This window comes from Panthera tigris, chromosome B3 (assembly GCF_018350195.1).
Source record: "Panthera tigris isolate Pti1 chromosome B3, P.tigris_Pti1_mat1.1, whole genome shotgun sequence".
Lineage (NCBI taxonomy): Eukaryota > Metazoa > Chordata > Mammalia > Carnivora > Felidae > Panthera > Panthera tigris.
This window is the reverse complement of record NC_056665.1, coordinates 54639497-54657340: the sequence shown is the minus strand read 5'-3', so window position 1 is coordinate 54657340 and position 17844 is coordinate 54639497. Positions and strand designations below refer to the sequence as shown.

General features: G+C 36.2%; 1 protein-coding gene and 1 long non-coding RNA gene across 4 annotated transcripts in view; one reads left to right on the top strand and one right to left on the bottom strand.

Moving 5' to 3' along the window:
- SECISBP2L (SECIS binding protein 2 like) overlaps window positions 1-17844 on the bottom strand; it is a 64255-nt gene that overhangs the window by 18072 nt on the left and 28339 nt on the right. Inside the window, exons 12-14 of the mRNA XM_007081825.3 lie at window positions 10764-10933; window positions 9706-9838; window positions 7948-8110 (exon numbers count right to left, since the gene is read on the bottom strand). Coding sequence (XP_007081887.1) covers window positions 7948-8110; window positions 9706-9838; window positions 10764-10933 — 466 coding nt within the window. The remainder of the gene's footprint in view (window positions 1-7947; window positions 8111-9705; window positions 9839-10763; window positions 10934-17844) is intronic.
- Window positions 1-17844, top strand: part of LOC122239472 — a 49694-nt gene that overhangs the window by 22100 nt on the left and 9750 nt on the right. The window lies entirely within an intron of this gene.

Below are 17844 nucleotides of genomic sequence, written 5' to 3'. Positions count from 1 at the left end.
TTAGAAGTCACAAGAAAAAAACCAACTAGTTACGTACAAGAGAACATACATAAGATTATCAGTTGATTTTTCAACAGAAACTTTGCAGGCAGAAGGGAATGGCACCATATATTCAAAGTGGCAAAAGGAAAAACCTACAACCCGAGAAATTTACTTGGCAAGATTACCATTCAGAATTGAAGAAGGAATGAAGATTTAAAGACAAAAGTTAAGGGAGCTCATCAACACTATACTGCCCTTGTAAGAAATGTTAAAGGGACTTCTTTAAGTGGAAGAGAAAAAGCCACAACTAGAAATAAGAAAATTTTAAAAGAAAAAAAAATCTCACTATTAAAAGCAAATCTATTGTAAAGGTAGTGAATCAATTACTTATAAAGTTAGTGTGAAGGTTAAAAACCAAAAGTAGTAAAATCAATGATATCTACAATATTTAGTTAAGGGATACAAAACTAAACGTGTAAATAAAGTATGTCAAAAACAAAATACTGCAGGGTGGGGAAAAATGTAGTACTTTTAGAATGTACTTTTTTTTTTTTTTTTTTAATTTTAGAGAGAGAGAACATGCACAAGTCGGGGTGAGGGAGGCAGAGAGAGAGAGAGAGAGAGAGAGAGAGAGAGAGAGAGAGAGATGAGAAACAGAATCTCCAGGAGGCTGCATGCTGAGCATGGGACTGACCCTGGAATCATTACCTGAACTGAAATCAAGTCCAACTCTTGATTTCGGTTCAGGTTGTGATCTCAGGAATCATGAGATCAAACCCCACATTGGGCTCTGCACTGAAAGCACGGAGCCTGCTTGGGATTATCTCCCTCTCTGCCCCACACCTGCTCGCATTCTCTCTCAAAATTAATAAACATTTAAAAAAAAAAAAAAAGTCAGACGCACAGCTGACTGAGCCATCCAGGTGGCCCAGAATAGGTTTGAACTTAAGCAATCATCAACTTAAATAAATTTACATACATAAGATATTATATATGAACTTCATGTTAAACAAACCAAAAGCCTGTAATAGATATACAGGAAATAAAGGAATCTAAACATAACACGAAAAAAGTTGTCAAATCACAAGGGAAGAGATCAAAACAAACAAAAAAACTACAAGAATTATAAAGACAACCAGAAACAAACAAAAAAAATCACCAGTAAGTACATACCTATTGATAATTACTTTAAGTGTAAATGGAAGAAATATTACAATCAAAGACTCAGGTGGCTGAATGGATAAAAAAGCAAGACCCATCCATATGCTGCTTGTAACAGACTCAATTCAGACCAAAGACACATATGGACTGGAAGTGAAGAGATGGAAAAAGATATTGTATGCACACAGAAATGAAAAGAAAGCTGGGTTAGCAATAGTTACATCAGACAAAACAGACTTTAAAACAAAGACTATACAAGAAACAAAGAAGGACATTAAATAATAGATGGATCAATCTAACAAGGGGATATAACATTGTAAATATCTGTGTACCCAACATAGAAGCACCCACATACATAAAGCAGATATTTTCAGACACAAAGGTAAAAATCAATAGTAACACAAGAATAGTAGGGAACTTTAACACTCCACTTACATCAATAGAGAGATCATCCAAAGAGAAAATCAATAAGGAAACCATGGCCTTAAACAACAGATTAGACCAGACAGACTTAAGAGATACATAAAGAACATTCCATCCAAAACAGCAAAATATACATTCTTAAGTGCATATGGAACCCTCTTCAGGATGGATCACCTGTTTGGCCACAAAATGAGTCTCAATACATTTAACAAGACTGAAATCATATCAAGCATCTTTTCAACTACAATAGGATAGAATTAGAAATCAATTACAAGGAAAAAAAAAAACCTAGAAAAAAACACAAATATGAGGAAAATATGAGGAGACCAAATAACATGCAAACAAATAACCAAGAGGTCAAAGAAATCAAAGAGGAAATAAAAAAATATCTTGAGTCAAATGGAAATGGAAATACAACTTCCAAAATCTATGGGGACAGAGCAACAATAATTCTAAGAAGGAAGTTTATAATGTTATATAGGCCTATTCTAAGAAACAAGAAAAATCTCCAATAAACAATCTAACCTTACATATAAAGAAACTAAAAAAATAAGAACAAAGCCCAAAGTTAGCAGAAGAAAGTAAATAATAAAGATCAAAGAGGAACTAAATGAAAGAGACTGAAAAAGAAACAATAGAAAAGATCAATGAAACCAAGAGCCAGTACTCTGAAAAGATAAACAATATTTATATAGACCTACATGGGACTATGTTAAGTGAAATAAATCAGACAGAAAAACTACCATATAATTTCATTTATATGTAGAATCTAAAAACCAGTGAACAAATAAAAAACAGAAACAGAACCATAAATACAGAGAATGAACTGACAGATGCCAAGGGGTGGCAGGTGGGAAGATGGGCAAAATGGGTGAAGAGAAGGGGAGATACCTGCTTTAAGGTATAATGGAATGGTAAGTCATAGGGATAAAAGGTACAACATAGGGAATATAGTCAACAGTATTGTAACAGCATTATATGATGACACATGGTAGCTATACCTGTGATGGGTGTAACAATGTAAACTTGTCAAATCATTATGTTGTACACTTGAAACTAATGTAATAATGTGTGTCAATTATACTTCAATTAAAAAAAAGAAAAAGATTTAAAACAAGGACAATGATAAACCTTTACCTAGAAGGACTCCTCAAGAAAAAAAGAGGGGGCCCAATAAACAAAATCAGAAATAAAAGAGAAGTTACAACTGACACCACAGAAATACAAAGAATTACAAAAGATCATTATGAAAAATTATACATCAATAAATTGGACAACCAAGAAGAAATGGATAAATTCCTAGAAACATAAAATCTTCCAAAACTGAATCATCAAGAAAAAGAGAATCTGAACACTGTTTACCAGTAATGAAATACCATCAATAATCAAAAAAAAAAAAAAAAAAAAAAAAAAAAAAAATCCCAGCAAAACGTCCAGGACCAGACAGCTTCACAGGTAAATTCTACCACACACTTAAAGAAGAGTTAATACCTATCCTTCTGAAACTATTCCAAAAACAACAGTGTAGGAACACTTGCAAATTAATTCTATGCGATGCTGATACCAAAACCAAAGACATTACAAAAAAAGAAAATGACAGGTTAATACACCTGATGAATATAGATGCAAAAATCCTCAACAAAATATTAGCAAACCAAATTCAATAATATATTAAAAGAATCACACACCATGATCAAATGGCATTTATTCCAGAGATGCAGAGATAATTCAATATCCACAAATCAACTGTCATACACATTAACAAAATGAAGGATAAAAATCATACAATCTTCTCAACAGATGCAGAAAAAAACATTTGACAAAAATTCAATATCCATTTATGATAAAAATTCTCAACAAAGCGGGCACAGAGAGAACATACCAAAACACAATAAAGACCAGAGATGACAAACCCCCAGTTAATATCACACTCCACAGTGAAAAAAATGAAAGCGTTTCCTCTAAGATCAGGAAAACAAGACAAAGATGCCCAGGCTTGCCACTTTTATTCAACACAGTAATGGGAATCTTAGTCACAGCAATCAGAGAAGAAAAGTAAATAAAAGGCATCCCAATTGGCAAGGAAGACATGAAATTGTCACTATTTGCAGATGTGCAAATAGTTAGAAATTTGTTAGAAATTTCTATTTGTTAGAAAACACTAAAGACCATACCATAATTAGAATAAATTAATTCAGTAAAGCTGGAGGATACAAAAGTAATATACAAAAATCTGTTCCATCTCTACACAGTAAAAACAAACTAGCAGAGAGAAAAATTAAGAAAACAATCCCATTTACAACTGCATCAAAAAGAAAAAAATACCTAGGATTACCTCGGAATAAATTTAACCATAGAGGTATAAAACCTGTACTCTGTACTCTGAAAACTGTAAGACATTGATGAAAGAAACTGAAGATGACATAAATTGAAGACAAACTGTGCTCATGGACTGGAAGAACCAATGCAGTCAAATGTCCACACTATCCAAAGAAATTTATAGATATAATGCAATCCCTATCAAAATACCAATGGCATTTTTCACAGAATTAGAACAAATAACCCTAAAATTTGTATGGAATCACAAAAGACCCAAAAAGCCAAAGCAAATCTTGAGAAAGAACAAAGCTGGAGGTATGCTCCCAGACTTCAAACTATACTGCAAAGCTATAGTAATCAAAACAGTATGGAACTGGCATAAAAACAGGTCAACAGAACAAAGAGTCTAGAAATAAACCTACACTTAAATGGTCATTCTATGACCAAAAAATCCAAGAATATAACAAATGGGGAAAAGACTGTCTCTTCAACAAAAGGTGTGCAGAAAAATGGACAGCTACATGCAAAACAATGAAACCAGAACTGCTTTCATACACGATATACAAAAATAATCTCACAATGGATTAAAGACCTAAATGTAAGGCCTGAAACCATGGAACTCCTACAGGAAAACATCATCAGTAAATTCTTGAACATCAGTCTTAGCAGTTTTTTGGGTTTTTTGGATCTGTCTCCTCAGGCAAGGGCAACAAAAGCAAAAATAAGCATTTTTTTTGTTTGTTTTCTGATGAGACTGTATCAAACTAAAAATCTTTTACACAACATAGGAAACCATCAACAAAACAAAACAGCAACCTACTGAATGGGAGAAGATATTTGCAAATGATATATAAGAGATTAATATCAAAAAAAAAAAATTAATACCCAGATTACATATAAGGACTCCTACAACTCAACATCAAAAAAACCCAAATAATCTGATAAGAAAATGGGCAGAAGACCTGAATAGACATTCCAGAAAAGACATACAGATGGCCAACAGACATATGAAAAAATGCTCAACATCGCTAATCTTCAGGTAAATACAAATCAAAACCACAATGAGGTATCACCTCATGCCTATCAGAATAGTTAGAATCAAAAAGAGAAGAAGTGGCAAACCCTATCAAAATAATACCAGCATTCTTCACAGAGCTAGAACAAACAATCCTAAAATCTGTATGGAACCAGACAAGACCCCAAATAGCCAAAGCAATCTTGAAAAAGAAAACCAAAGCTGGAGGCATCACAATCCCAGACTTCAAGCTGTATTACAAAACTGTAATCAAGACATTATGGTACTGGCACAAGAACAGACACTCAGATCAATGGAACAGAATAGAGAACCCAGAAATGGACCCACAAACATAGGGCCAACTCATCTTTGACAAAGTAGGAAAGACTATCCAGTGGAATAAAGACGGTCTCTTCAGCAAGTGGTGCTGGGAAAACTGGACAGTGACATGCAGAAGAATGAACCTGGACCACTTTCTTACACCATACACAAAAATAAACTCAAAATGGATGAAGACCTCAATGTAAGACAGGAAGCCATCAAAATCCTCAAGGAGAAAGCAGGCAAAAACCTCTTTGACCTCAGCCATAACAACTTCTTACTCAATACGTCTCTGGAGGCAAGGGAAACAAAAGCAAAAATGAACTACTGGGACCTCATCAAAATTAAAAGCTTCTGCACAGTGAAGGAAACAATCAGCAAAACTAAAAGGCAACTGACGGAATGGGAGAAGATATTTGCAAACCACATATCAGATAAAGGGCTAGTATCCAAAATCTATAAAGAACTTATCAAACTTGCCACCCAAAAAACAAATAATCCAGTGAAGAAATGAGCAAAAGACATGAATAGACACTTCTCCAAAGAAGACATCCAGATGGCTAACAGACACATGAAAAAATGCTCCACATCACTCATCATCAGGGAAATACAAATCAACACCACGATGAGATACCACCTCACACCTGTCAGAATGGCTAACATTAACACCTCAGGCAATGACAGATGTTGGCAAGGATGCAGAGAAAGGGGATCTCTTTTGCACTGCTGGTGGGAATGCAAACTGGTGCAGTCACTCTGGAAAACAGTTTGGAGGTTCCTCAAAAAACTAAAAATAGAACTACCCTATGACCCAGCAATTGCAGTACTAGGTATTTACCCAAGGGATACAGGTGTGCTGTTTCGAAGGGGCACATGCACCCCAATGTTTATAGCAGTGCTATATCGACAATAGCCAAAGTATGGAAAGAGCCCAAATGTCCATCGACAGATGAAAGGATAAAGAAGATGTGGTATATATATATACAATGGAGCATTACTCAGCAATCAAAAAGAATGAAATCTTGCCATTTGCAACTATGTGGATGGAACTGGAGGGTATTAGGCTAAGCGAAATTAGTCAGAGAAAGACAAAAATCATATGACTTTACTCATATGAGGAATTTAAGATGAAAAAACAGATGAACATAAGGGAAAGGAAGCAAAAATAATATAAAAACGGGGGCGGGGGGGACACAACATAAGAGACTCTTAAATATGGAGAACAAACAGAGGGTTACTGGAGGGGATGTGGGAGTGGGGAATGGGCTAACGGGTAAGGGACACTAAGGAATCTACTTCTGAAATCATTGTTCACTATATGCTAACTAACTTGGATGTAAATTAAAAACAATTTAAATAAATAAAGACAAGAAGCATTGGTGAGGATGTGAAGGAAAGGGAACTCTCATGTACTACTGGGGGGAACAGAACTACCATACAATGTAGCAATTCCATTTCCTGGTATTTACCTGAAGAAAACAAAAACATGAATTCAAAAAGATATATTCACCCCTATGTTCACTGCAGTATTACTCACAATAAACCAAGACATGGAAGGAACCTAAGTGTCCACTGATAAATGAATGAATAAAGAAAATGGGGGCGTGGCTATGTGTGGAATATTGTACACTGTGTGTGGAATATTATTTAGCCATAAAAAATAATGAAATCTTGCCATCTGCAACAACGTGGATGGACCCAGGGAATATTATGCTAAGTGAAATAAATCAGAGAAAAACAAATATCATATGATTTTACTTATATATAGAATCTAAAACACAAAACAAGTGACCAAAACAGAAATAGATTCACAAATAGAGAATAAAATTGTGGTTGCCAGATGGGAAGGGAGTGGAGATACAGATGAAATAGGTGAAACACGAACTTCCAGTTATAAAGTAAGTACATCACGAGGATATAAAACACATCATACAGAATATAGTCAATATTACTGTAATAACTTGGGTGACAGATGGTAACTAAGACTTCTCATGGTGATCATTTCATAATGTATATGATGTCAAATCACTACATAGTACACCTAAAACTAATTATCATATTGTGTATCAACTATACTTCAATTAAAAAAAACAAAGGAATAGAACAAACCAATATGGTTTGGATTCATACTGATTTTTCATTCACCCCGGGATTCTTTCATATGTCATTTTTAAATGTAAAATAAATCCATCTATACAAATGTTAAAATCCTAAAATCCTTCATAGGAGTAACTTCTAGTTCAAGATTACTCACTGATGGACATTTTAAAACAGAAATATTTGCTTAAAAACAAACAGCTTCATGTAATATGTTTACTTCATGGAACGGGGTCTTAGAAACTTGTTATTTATTCGTTACACGGGGTTTTTTTCTGAAAGGCCAATAATATAAACAAAAAAGCAAAAGCATTTGAGGAGGAAAAACTTCCTATTAAGGCACTGTATATGTAAGATATAAGAAGTCAAATTTCCAGGTTTATTTATAAACACTATTTGATATAAAAAGAATATTTACTATGAAATCACTTTCATATGAACACTGATAGCTGATAGAAATCAAATGCTTTAAATACAATAAAACTAGCTGCTAAACATAATTTGAAGGAAGAACTTAAATATCTTTGAAGTGCTGCATGCTCCACCCATCAAGTAATGACAATACTGTATTCAGAACTACAATCAAGATACTTAAACTATTCAACCTCAATAATGAGGCTAAAACTTACTCTCTAAATCTTTTGCTGTGGATTTTGGTTATTGTAGAAGATGCCATCGGACTGCCTATCCCAGAACTAGCCGGAGAGCCTTGTGACACAGGTGTCATACAGTATGGAGAATTCTGACTTGCTGGAGAGAGCGAAGTATCACTGGGCATGCTCAGTCCAGTATCTGTGGAGATGTGGGGTGAAGGGAAAGAATTTAGAAACATTAAATGCTGAAAAGCTATCTACTGATCAATGCTTAGAATGGCAGCTGTCTTTTGTATAACTTCCAAATTCCCCAGAAGCTAATGAGTTGGGCATTGTTTATATCACAAACATTTCTCATATACTACAAAAATGAAGTCTTCCTATTATCTCTTAAAACATGCTCTTAAAAATCAAGTACAGCCGAGCCTGTAAGTCTCTACAGAAGAGAGGAGAGAAAGCCAAATGATCTAAAACATGTATTCTTAGAGGATTTAAATTGAAGAACAAAGGTAATAACTTTTGAACCTCTTTCCAGATCATATTACCCATCTCCTTTGTCTCAATTTTTTCACCTATTTCTTAGAAATACATTTTTTAACTGTCTACAAACTCCCATTGCTGCTGGCAGTGATGAATTCTACCTCACACATCCTCTCCACACCACTCCTCATTTCTTCAGACACCACCCCAGTTTCTCTCTTATTTGGTCTTTGCTTCTGTTCTCAGGCAGCCTCATTCTTTATATATACCACCTCTTGATTTCACTGCCCCCTTCATTTACTGCTTCTTTCTTAAACAGCTAAATTCAAGAAATGAGTTATTTTTTGTACTCCAGTCCACTAATTAGCAAAGTCACACATGTATCTTACCTCCCTACCAATGATAAGCTTTTGGAGTAGGACAATCCATTCTTTATTACATTTCCTGACCTTCTACCCCCAACCCAGTTACTGAAGTACACATGGTAAGTGTTCAATAAACACTTGAATGAATGTTGAATTCATCCATTTTTGAATGAATGGATAAACCTAAATACAAAGGCAAGGATATTTAATTAAGAGAAAAGGGGAATGCTAGCCAAATATGTCCTAGCTGAACAATCTTTAGAAACACTCATTTTTCTACACAATGGAACACTACCAGTTAATATGTGCAAATCAGACTTGAATGTGTTGCAGAAAGGAATACACATATACCAGCAGAAAAGGGGACCTAGCCAGGGATCTCTTTAAATCTTTCTTCCACAGCAGTAAAAATATCAGAAAGAATGTGCAGTTTTGCTGAGGTCCCATTCAAAATGATATGTGCTGGCTACTGTATGGGACTATATCTTATTGATCAACTGAATTCTGTACTACAAAAGGCTCTGTAATTCTTTACTCATTGTGGTATATGTATTAATTCATAAAAGCAAGAAAGAAAATCAACAAAAACAATTCAATGAAAAATAGTCCTGTGAAGAAAATAGCCAATAGTGTTCTAGATACGAAAGAAGACAAAATGAAAGAACTATGAGTTACGTAAGATACACTGGTGAGATCATAATTATTAGTGTATACAACAAATTCAGGACTCAAGCCTCAAAAATGCCACAGTTCTGCTATATAACACCTGCCCCTTCCCCCTGTTAAATATCTCCCTATAGAGGCATCTTCAAAACAAACCACTCTCAAAAATAAAGAAATTTACATAAAATATGGAGCATATCCTCCAATTAGGATAATAACTAGTGATGGCCTATTAATTAAAATACTCTGAACCATTCCATGAGAAGGGAGAAAGGGACAATCTTACCTTCCTGGGAAACAATCTCCTGTGGCAAATCATCAATAAAATCTAAGTGCATTTCTATTGGTTCCTCAGATCCCAAAAGGTTGTGGTCCACAGTTAAACGGCCCTTCTTTTCCTCTCTTTCTTTCAAAATAACCTAAAAGTCATTACCAATCTTTAATTACTGATCACTCTTTAAGAATGTATAGAATGATTAAAATGATCACAATTACACAGATACAGTTCACTTAAAAATGGACATGAGGAGTTTGGTTGGCTACATGTTTAGTTGGCTACAGACAAACTGGCAAAAAAAAAAAAAAAAAAAAATGTAATTTTAGGCCCTGTAGTTGAAAAAGGTACCATATCCAAAATAAAGGAAGGCAATTATGCTGTATAATGCTACAGCTATCAAACCACATCTGCTTCACGCTTTAACTCCTGATTGACAAACTAGAGTTTCCACAAAAATGGATAAAATAACAAGTGTGGAAACCAGGTCATACAGTTTAACATTAAATTTACATTTTGCAGTTTTCAATTATTTGGACCTGGATTATCTCATTCTGCTCCTAACAATACTGAGTTAGGGGCACCTGGCAGGCTTAGTTGGTACAGCATGCGACTCTGGATCTTGGGGTTGTTGAGTTCAAGCTCCATGCTGGGTGCAGAGATTATACCCACAAAAATAAAATACTGAGTTAAATACAGCAGATATTATCCCAACTTATAGATGAAGAAGATAAGGGTAAGAAAGGTTTGCCTAAAACTATATAATTTAGTACCAGAATCTAGGGCTTCTGATTCCTACAGTCCAATGTTTTGGATGCTACATGTTTAACTTCTTTTGCTTTTTTTTAACCTTACAGAAAGAATTCATCCTCCAGGGTTTTGTTCAATATAGAAAGATAATCATGATGCTGATGATATCCCCAACTTTCAATTAACTATTCATCATAAAGATATACACCTGTAAATATCTCATAACAATCTGTTGGCTAAAATGCCACAACTACTTTTGCAAAACATTTTAAATCCTTAAATTTAACTTGTAAAATAAACATCTCCAGGTTTCGGTTTACCTTTTTAAGTGCTGTGGGTCGTTTTAGTTTAGCAATTTCCTTCTCTTTTCCTTTCTTTGCTTTAGAGGAAGTAATGTCCAAAGAATTAAAGGATGTCAAACATGGCTGACTTTTGGTTAAGGGTTTTCTGTTAGTAGAGTCTTTAGTGTGAAAAGAAGCTGCAGTGACCACTAAAAACAAACAAGAACATTAGCTTTACTATTACAGCCAGCGCCGCATACAATGAACATTTCTAATGATAAATCTACAAGAACATCCTCTTCTTGTGGGAGAATAGACATCATAATAGTAGGAGTAATACGGGGCCATGCAGTATCTCTCAGGTACAGCTTTTATGCATCTGTTTAACCTCCATAAGATAAAGATGACAAAGCCAATGCAGGTAACTAATTTAGCAATCCAAAGCAGGGACAAATAAATTATTAGTTCTACTCCACAGCAGCAAGCCTCAAGCATGGCAATTCTTTGCAACTGGTCTCCAGGCAGAACCACTCTACCTCTGCAATTTCAAAACTTTGCACATCTCCTTATTCCTACGGAATCTTACATAAGAATCACCCTTATACAGGGCACCTAGGTGGCTCAGTCTGTTAAGCTGACTTAAGCTCAGGACACGATCTCATGGTTCATGAGTTCAAGCCTGGCATCAGGCTTTCTGCTGTCAGCACAGAGCCCGCTTCAGATCCTCTGTCTCCCTCTCCCTGCCATTCCCCCATGCGGGTGTTCTCTCTCTCTCTCTCAAAAATAAACATTAAAAAAAATTATAAAAAAACCATCACCCTTTTATATGAAATAGTCTATCACTCCTCACTTCCATCCACCAGTGAAGAGTGATCTTCCCCTTTGGCTGCACTCTCAGTACTATTCAGCAGTTCTTTTACACCTGATTGATACCCTCACCCAGTAGTGGTGACTCAGTCCTTTAGCAGTCCGAGGACCTTATCCTCAATCCTCATGCTCTAGCAGCAAAGCTCTCCTATTACTCCCCTGAGAAGCTGCTGTCCAATATAAATGGATATGCCAGGCACCTGGGTTGTTCAGTCAGTTTAGCATCCAACTTTGGCTCAGGTCATGATCTCGCAGTCCATGAGTTTGAGCCCCATGTCAGGCTCTGTGCTGACAGCTTAGAGCCTGGAACCTGCTTCAGAGTCTGTGTCTCCCTCTCTCTCTCTCTCTGCCCCTCCCCTGCCTGTGCTCCCTCTCTCTCTCAAAAATAAACATAAAAAAACATTAAATGAATCAGCACTCCTGTATCCTTTGGATAAATTCCTAGTAGTGCTATTGCTGGGTCGTAGGATAGTTCTATTTTTAATTTTTTTGAGGAACCTCCACAAGGTTTTACACAGCGGCTGCACCAGTTTGCATTCCCACCAACAGTGCAAGAGGGTTCACTTTTTTCCACATCCTCACCAGCATCTGCTGTTTCCTGAGTTGTTAATTTTAGCCACTCTGACCGGTGTGAGGTGGTATTTCATTGTGGTTTTGATCTGTATTTCTCTGATGATGAGTGATGTTGACTATCTTTTCATGTGTTTGTTGGCCATCTGGATGTCTTTTTTGGAAAAGTGTCTATTCATGTCTTCTCCCCATTCCTTCACTGGATTTTTTGTTTTTCAGGTGTTGAGTATGGTAAGTTCTTTATAGATTTTTGGATACTAACCCTTTATCTGATAGGTCATTTGCAAGTATCTTCTCCCATTCCATCAGTTGCCTTTTAGTTCTGTTGATTGTTTCCTTTGCAGTGTAAAAGCTTTTTACCCTGAGGAGGTCCCAATAATTCATTTTTGCTTTTAATTCCCTTGCCTTTGGAGATGTGTCAAGCAAGAAATTGCTGTGGCTGAGGTCAGAGGTTGTTGCCTGCTTTCTCCTCTAGGGTTTTGATGGCGTCTTGTCTCACATTTAGGTCTTTCATCCATTTTGAGTTTATTTTTGTGTATGGTGTAAGAAAGTGGTCTAGTTTCATTCTTCTGCATGTCACTGTCCAGTTCTCCCAGCACCATTTGCTAAAGAGACTGTCTTTTTTTCCATTGGATACTCTTTCCTGCTTTGTCAAAGATTAGCTGGCCATACATTTGTGGGTCCAATTCTGGGTTCTCTATTCTATTCCATTGGTCTATATGTCTGTTTTTGTGCCAATACCACACATACTGTCTTGATGATTACAACTTTGTAGTAGAGTCTGGGATTGCCATGCTTCCCACTCTGGTTTCCTTTTTCAATATTATTTTGGATATTCGGGGTCTTTTGTGGTTCTATACAAATTTTAGGATTGTTTGTTCTAGCTTTGAGAAGAATGCTGGGGCAATTTTAATTGGGATTCCATTGAATGTGTAGATTGCTTTGGGTAGTATTGACTTTTTAACAATATTTATTCTTCCAATCCATGAGCATGGAATTTTTTCCATTTCTTTGTGTCTTCTTCAATTCCCTTCATAAGCTTTCTAGAGTTTTCAGCATACAGATCTTTTACATCTTTGGTTAGGTTTATCCCTAGGTATTTTATGGTTCTTGGTGCAATTGTAAATGGGATCAATTTCTTGAATTCTCTGTTGCTTCATTATTGGTGTATACAAATGCAACCGATTTCTGTACACTGATTTTGTACCCAGCGACTTTGCTGAATTCATGTATCAATTCTAGCAGCCTTTTGGTGGAGTCTTTCGGGTTTTCCATGTAGAGTATCATGTTGTCTGCGAAAAGTGAAAGTTTGACTTCTTCTTTGCCAATTTTGATGCCTTTTATTTCATTTTGTTGTCTGACTGCTGATGCTAGGACTTCCAACAATATATTAAACAACAATGGTGAGAGTGGACATCCCTGTTGTGTTGCTGATCTCAGGGGGAAAGCTCTCAGTTTTTCCCGATTGAGGATGATATTAGCTGTGGGCTTTTAATATAGGGCTTTTATGATGTTTAGGTATGTTCCTTCTATCCTGACTTTCTTGAGGGTTTTTACTAAGAAAGGATGCTGTATTTGTCAAAATGTTTTTTCTGCATCTATTGACACAGTAATATGGCTCTTATCCTTTCTTTTATTAATGTGATGTATCACACTGACTGATTTGCAAATATTGAACCAGCCCTGCAGTCCAGGAATGAATCCCACTTGATCATAGTAATTCTTTTTATATGCTATTGAATTCGATCTGCTAGTACCTTGTTGAGAATTTTTGCATCCATGTTCATCAGGGGTATTGGCCTATAATTCTCCTTTTTTGTGGGGTCTCTGGTTAGGGAATCAAAGTAATGCTGGCTTCATAGAATGAGTCTGGAAGTTTTCCTTCCATTTCTATTTTTTGGAACAGCCTGAGAAGGACAGGTATCAACTCTGCTTTAAATGTCTGGTAGAATTCCTAGGGAAGCCATCTGGTCCAGGACTCTTATTTGTTGGCAGATTTTTGATAGCTGATTCAATTTCTTCACTGCTTATGGGTCTGTTCAAACTTTCTATTTCTTCCCATTTGAGTTTTGGTACAGTGTGTCTAGGAATTTGTCCACTTCTTCCAGGTTGTCCAGTGGCATATAATTTTTCATAGAATTCTCCAATAATTGCTTGTATTTCTGAGGGACTGTGATAAATCCATTTTCATTCGTGATTTTATCTATTGGGGTCCGCTCTCTTTTCTTTCTGAGAAGTCTGGCTAGGGGTTTATTAATTTTGTTTATTTTTTCAAAACAACAGCTCTTAGTTTCATTGATCTGTTCTACTGGGTTTTTTTTGTTTGTTTGTTTTTCTGTTTTTGGATTCTATATTGTTTATTTCTGCTCTGATCATTATTATTTCTCTCCTTCTGCTGGCCTTGGGGTTTCTTTGTTGTTCTGCTTCTAGCTTCTTTCAGTGCGCTGTTAGATTTTGTATTTGGGATTTTTCTTGTTTCTTGAAACAGGCCTGGATTGCAATGTATTTTTCTCTCAGGACTGCCTTTGCTGCATCCCAAAGGGTTTGGATTGTTGTGTTTTCACTTTCATTTGTTTCCATATATTTTTTAATTTCTTCTTTAACTGCCTGGTTCACCCCTTCATTCTTTAGTAGTATGTTCTTTAACCTCCATGCATTTGGAGGTTTTCCAAAAATGTTTATAATAGCATTTTCAACAATAGCCAAATCATAGAAAGAGCCTAAATGTCCATCAACTGTTGAATGGATAAAGAAGATGTGGTTTATGTATACAATGGAATACTACTTGGCAATGAGAAAGAATGAAATCATGCCATTTGCAGCAACACGGATGGAACTGGATGGTGTTATGTTGAGTGAAATAAGGCTGTCAGAGAAAGACAGATATCATATGTTTTCACTCATATGTGGATCTTGAGAAACCTAACAGAAGACCATGGGGGAAGGAAAGGAGAAAAAATAGTTACAAACAAAGAGGGAGAGAAGCAAACCATAAGAGACTGTTAAATCTAGAGAACAATCTGACAGTTGATGGGGGTGGGGAAGAGGGGAATATGGGTGATGGGCACTGAGGAGGGCACTTGTTGGGATGAGCACTGGATGTTGTATGTAAGCGATGAACCACAGGAATCTACCCAAAAACCAAGAGCACACTTTACACACTGTATGTTAGCCAAAATTATATATATATATAAATTAAACGTACATGCCACCTGAGAGGAGGCAGAAGGCATCCTAATTCCTGTTCACTGTGTATCACCACCTCTCCTCTTAATCCCATCTCAGGGGGCGCCTGGGTGGCTCAGTTGGTCAAGCTTCTGACTCTTGATTTCAGCTCAGGTCATGATCTCACAGTTTCATGAGTTCGAGCCAGGCTCGAACACCAGGCTCTGCACTGACGGCGTGGAGCCTGCTTGAGATTTTCCCTCTCTGTCTGACACTCCCTTGCTCATACTGTTTCTCAAAAATAAATAATAAATAAAAATCTTTAAAAAAGAAATCCCATCTCAGGATTAATTTCCCAAGGATCTTGCTCTACGCATTTCCCTTTCATCTTTCAAGGTCTTCCTCGACCCCCAACTCTTTTCCCTATCTCCCAACAAGAAGCTAAATCTTCTGTATATAGAAGAAAGAAAAACAAAAAACAGACAAACCAACAAAACCATTCCCCTGACTGGCTTCCCCTCACACTAAAGTACTATCACTCCCCTTTCCTCCCTTACTAAACTTCTCAATAGTCTGCTTTACCAGTTATTTACACTGATGTGGATGCTATCTAATTGTAGCTGAGTGACGAGGTGAGCTTAGGATCCTTCTACGTGGCCATTTTCCCCAGAGGTCCTGAAGAGTCTGCTTTCTGGTCTCTGTCCTACCCATGTGCTCACAAATGCTATGGTCAAGATCACATACAAGCTTGCAATCACTAAATCTAATTCTTCTTGCTGTCCTTTAAATCTAAGCACACCACAAGACTTTATCCTTGAATATATTTTCCTAACTTTTCTTTCCCCTAACAACCTTATGTATTTCCAGAGCTACACTTCCATCTCTCTTTGAAACTCACTGACTTCTAACCTAAACTGCACATAACTACAATTTAAACAGGCACCATCAGGATATCCCTAACTAGCATTTCAAACACAATAGGGCTGGAGTCTGTTCTTCCCAACAAAAATTCTTCTTCCATGATCCCTGTTTGATATCATTATAATCACCACAATCCTCCAACGAGGAGAGTTTGGAGTCCTCTTTGACCTGTTTCCACATCCCATCAGTTAAAAAACAAACAAACAAAACCCTATCAATTCCTCATAATCTTTTGACATACCTACAATAGTCTCACTCTTTTCTTGGACTTCCCAAGAAAGTCCATTTTTTTGCAATCAATACTTTGTAATTTAAACACTGGTGACAGGTTAGAGGTTAATCTCATTTCCATCTGACAAGAATTATACTCTCCCTTCAAAGCCCAATCCAAATGTTATAATATATGAAGTGATTTGTAACATCCTCCCCATACCTCTCCGTTGACTATTATAAAGCACTCTTCTCTTCTGAAAGTTCATAAAACTTTGCTGATATCCTTCCTAAGGCACTGCTCTTTATTAGTTATTTATGTATGTCTTTTTCCCCAACTAGATTATTAACTTTTTAATCTGTAATTCCACAGTCCTTGACATGCTTTCCATGTAAATATTTACAGTTGTATAAATTAACATTTGCTAAATAAATCAAAGTTATAACAATAAAGCCATCACAGGTTAACAATCTCTTCTCCACAGTAATTAGTTAACATTTATTGAGTGATTATAACCCAGATACTCTTCTGACCACATTACATGTACCATCTCATTTACTCTTCAAAACAACCCTGAAGTAGGTACTATCATTACCTCCATCTTAATGTCAGGAAATAACTTGCCAAGGAAATAGACAGAAGAACAGATTTCAAACCTAGGCAACTCAATTCCAAAGCCCCTGCTTGTTGCCATGAGGCCGTACTGCCTCCAGAATACTGCTAACTGTCAGTTCCACTGCTATAGTCCTTTACTCTTTCAATGAGATGTAATTGCCTCTCTCTCCAACTCAACAACACGCAACTCAAAAGCTCAGTACATATTCAATACTATTTTTACTAACAGTTACTCAAAGCTAAGGTTTATACTGGACAGGTAACTAGTTGTAGGTATAAACATTCTGCACATAGAACTAAAGTTATATTCTGTTAATTATCTTCTTGTCTAAAGACAGACCCTTTACATAGGAACAGAAGAAACAGAATATTCAACTCTGCGTCTTAACATCTGCTTTTTGTTGGTGCCTTTCCCCTTCCTTTATCTTACTTCTCTTCCTCTATAACTAAGGCTATGAAAAGAAATAAGGGAACACATAAGAACTGCTGAATTTTAAATCTGATAAGGTTTGCTAAAATATACATTACTATTTCAGTAGAAAGCCAAATCATTCATATTCTCTCTCTCTCTCACACATACACACACCTTGATCAAAATTCCTATGTTTCCCATTATCCAATTTAAAAGTTATAAAGCCAAATTAGTTGTGATTCTTATTTTTATCTCTGAAGAAGAAAAACATTAGCTGGTTCACAATTACACCCACTGACATTTGTACAGAGACCCGAAGGACCTGAAAGAACAAACCACACATTGATATATGAGGAAGG